This window comes from Branchiostoma floridae, chromosome 5, assembly GCF_000003815.2.
Source record: "Branchiostoma floridae strain S238N-H82 chromosome 5, Bfl_VNyyK, whole genome shotgun sequence".
In the NCBI taxonomy this organism is placed as follows: Eukaryota; Metazoa; Chordata; class Leptocardii; order Amphioxiformes; family Branchiostomatidae; genus Branchiostoma; species Branchiostoma floridae.
Window position 1 is genome coordinate 10417469 of NC_049983.1, and position 1892 is coordinate 10419360.

Here is a 1892-nt window from a genome sequence, read left to right on the forward strand (position 1 = left end):
GGTTAGGGCGGGCAGGCCGCCTGCCTGGCACGGAAGTGCTCAACGTTGGGAGCGCTTACAACCGTGCCAGGCAGGGCATTCCACTCGGGAATTGTGCGTGGGAAAAAAGAATGTTTGTAGATATCGGTGCGTGCAAATATGTGTTGATATTTGAAGTCGTGACTACCCCGGGTGCGCCCTTGGGCAGGCTTCAGAATATTGCTGGCGTCTATGTTAATATTATTGTTGACTACTTTGTAGAAAAAGGTGAGGCGGGCGTTCCTCCTCCTTTCGGAGAGAGGGCGCCACTGCAGGTCTGAAAGCATTGTTGTGTCACGCTGCTAGTCTGCCGGTAGTCATTTAGGGTCACTCGGGCTGCCCTGCGCTGGACGGCCTCCACCGCCTGTATCCCTTTGTTGGTGTACGGGTCCCAGACGATGGCACTATATTCCAAGTGAGGCCGTACCAGCGCTTTGTAACAAGTGGCCTTGACCCTAGATGGACAATGGGTCAAGTTGCGCCGAATGACTCCTAGGACCTTACCAGCTTTGCTAGTGGCGTGGTTGATATGCATATGGGTGTCCCACCGCAAATCGTCGGACAGTTGTACTCCAAGATAGGGGTGGGACTTAACACCGGTAAGGGCTTCTCCACAGAGGGAGTACTGAGTTATGATGGGGTGCTTTTTACGGGTGATATGGAGTATGTGACATTTAGAGGGGTTGAACGACATGAGCCAACGATTTTGCCATTCTGTTAGCGCATCGAGGTCAGACTGCAGCCCTTGTGCGTCAGAAGGTTATCATCGTTGTGAAACATTCCGGTCGCCGTTTTGTGTGAATTTCGTTCGTCCTTGCACGAAATTTTCGCGGTTTCATCGACTACACCGGCAGCTGGGGAGGGCAAGCCGACTTTTCTTTGTTCACACACTGTGTCAGTGTAAACAAAGGCCAGCCGACTAGAGTCGATTTTGTACATTGCCATTTCCTCAGCCTGTGAGTAATTTCATTTGTTTTCTAATACTCTTTTTTATAGTTTATAGTTTATTTCATTTATCGTCCTTTATTGTGCTGCCACACCATCGAGCCGTGATTTCGGTAGTTTTGCCCTTCGATATCATAGTCCTTCCTGGAAAACAGTCATTTTAACACAGACTACCTTACTAGTAGTAGTATGTACGTACGTAGGCCTCAATGTCCCAGTTGCATGTTCTGCGTCATGTCCTGTTTAGCAGCGAATCCTGGCGATTAGTTTTAGAACTGCACCGAGATTTTGCTCACCTTTGGCCTATTACACATCAACATGGCGCACGCCGGTGAAAACCATGCTGCTGGATCTGAACCTTCCACTTCCAACCAAACCTCAGCTTCAGCTCAGGATGCACAAGCAGAATTTTTTGACTATGAAAAGAGTGATGACGGAGCTCCCAAACGTGAGGATCTGGGCTATGATCTCTTCCACGGGAGGGACAAAACGTACCGGGAAAACATGACCTCTCCGTACGGGAAGTTCGAGAATCTGTTCGACACCTACCACCCAAGGTGCAAGACCAAGCTCACGGTCGCTTTGAAATCTAGTAAGTCTGTTTCTTTGTTTCTTTAAGTCCTAAATACGAATCTACGAGTGTTTTTAAATGCGTATACACGATTGTTTGTATTACCATATGATACATTTTCTCGTTGTTTTGCATCATCCGATGTAACCTTCATGTCATATCATCATTCATAGAAAATATTAAAGTTAGATCCAGACTGTGTGGCGTGAGGAAATAGCTTAAGATATAAGTCATAACGAAAATATTGATGTAAGGATGAAAATCAGGGTTGTAGAGAAAAGTTGATCTCACCCTTTAAGTTTAACTGACATTTTGTGTTCTCTTCAGATCCTTTTGTGAAGCTGCTACTGAGGGCCAT

The 1892-nt window shown here is 46.7% G+C and overlaps 1 protein-coding gene across 1 annotated transcript in view; it reads left to right on the forward strand.

Annotated features, from left to right (window-relative positions):
* The first annotated feature begins 1199 nt into the window (after positions 1–1199).
* The window catches only part of LOC118416161, a 1287-nt gene continuing 594 nt past the window's right edge, over positions 1200–1892 (forward strand). Inside the window, exons 1-2 of the mRNA XM_035821239.1 lie at positions 1200–1555; positions 1862–1887. Of these exons, the coding sequence (XP_035677132.1) occupies positions 1282–1555; positions 1862–1887 (300 nt within the window). The 5' untranslated portion in view covers positions 1200–1281. The remainder of the gene's footprint in view (positions 1556–1861; positions 1888–1892) is intronic.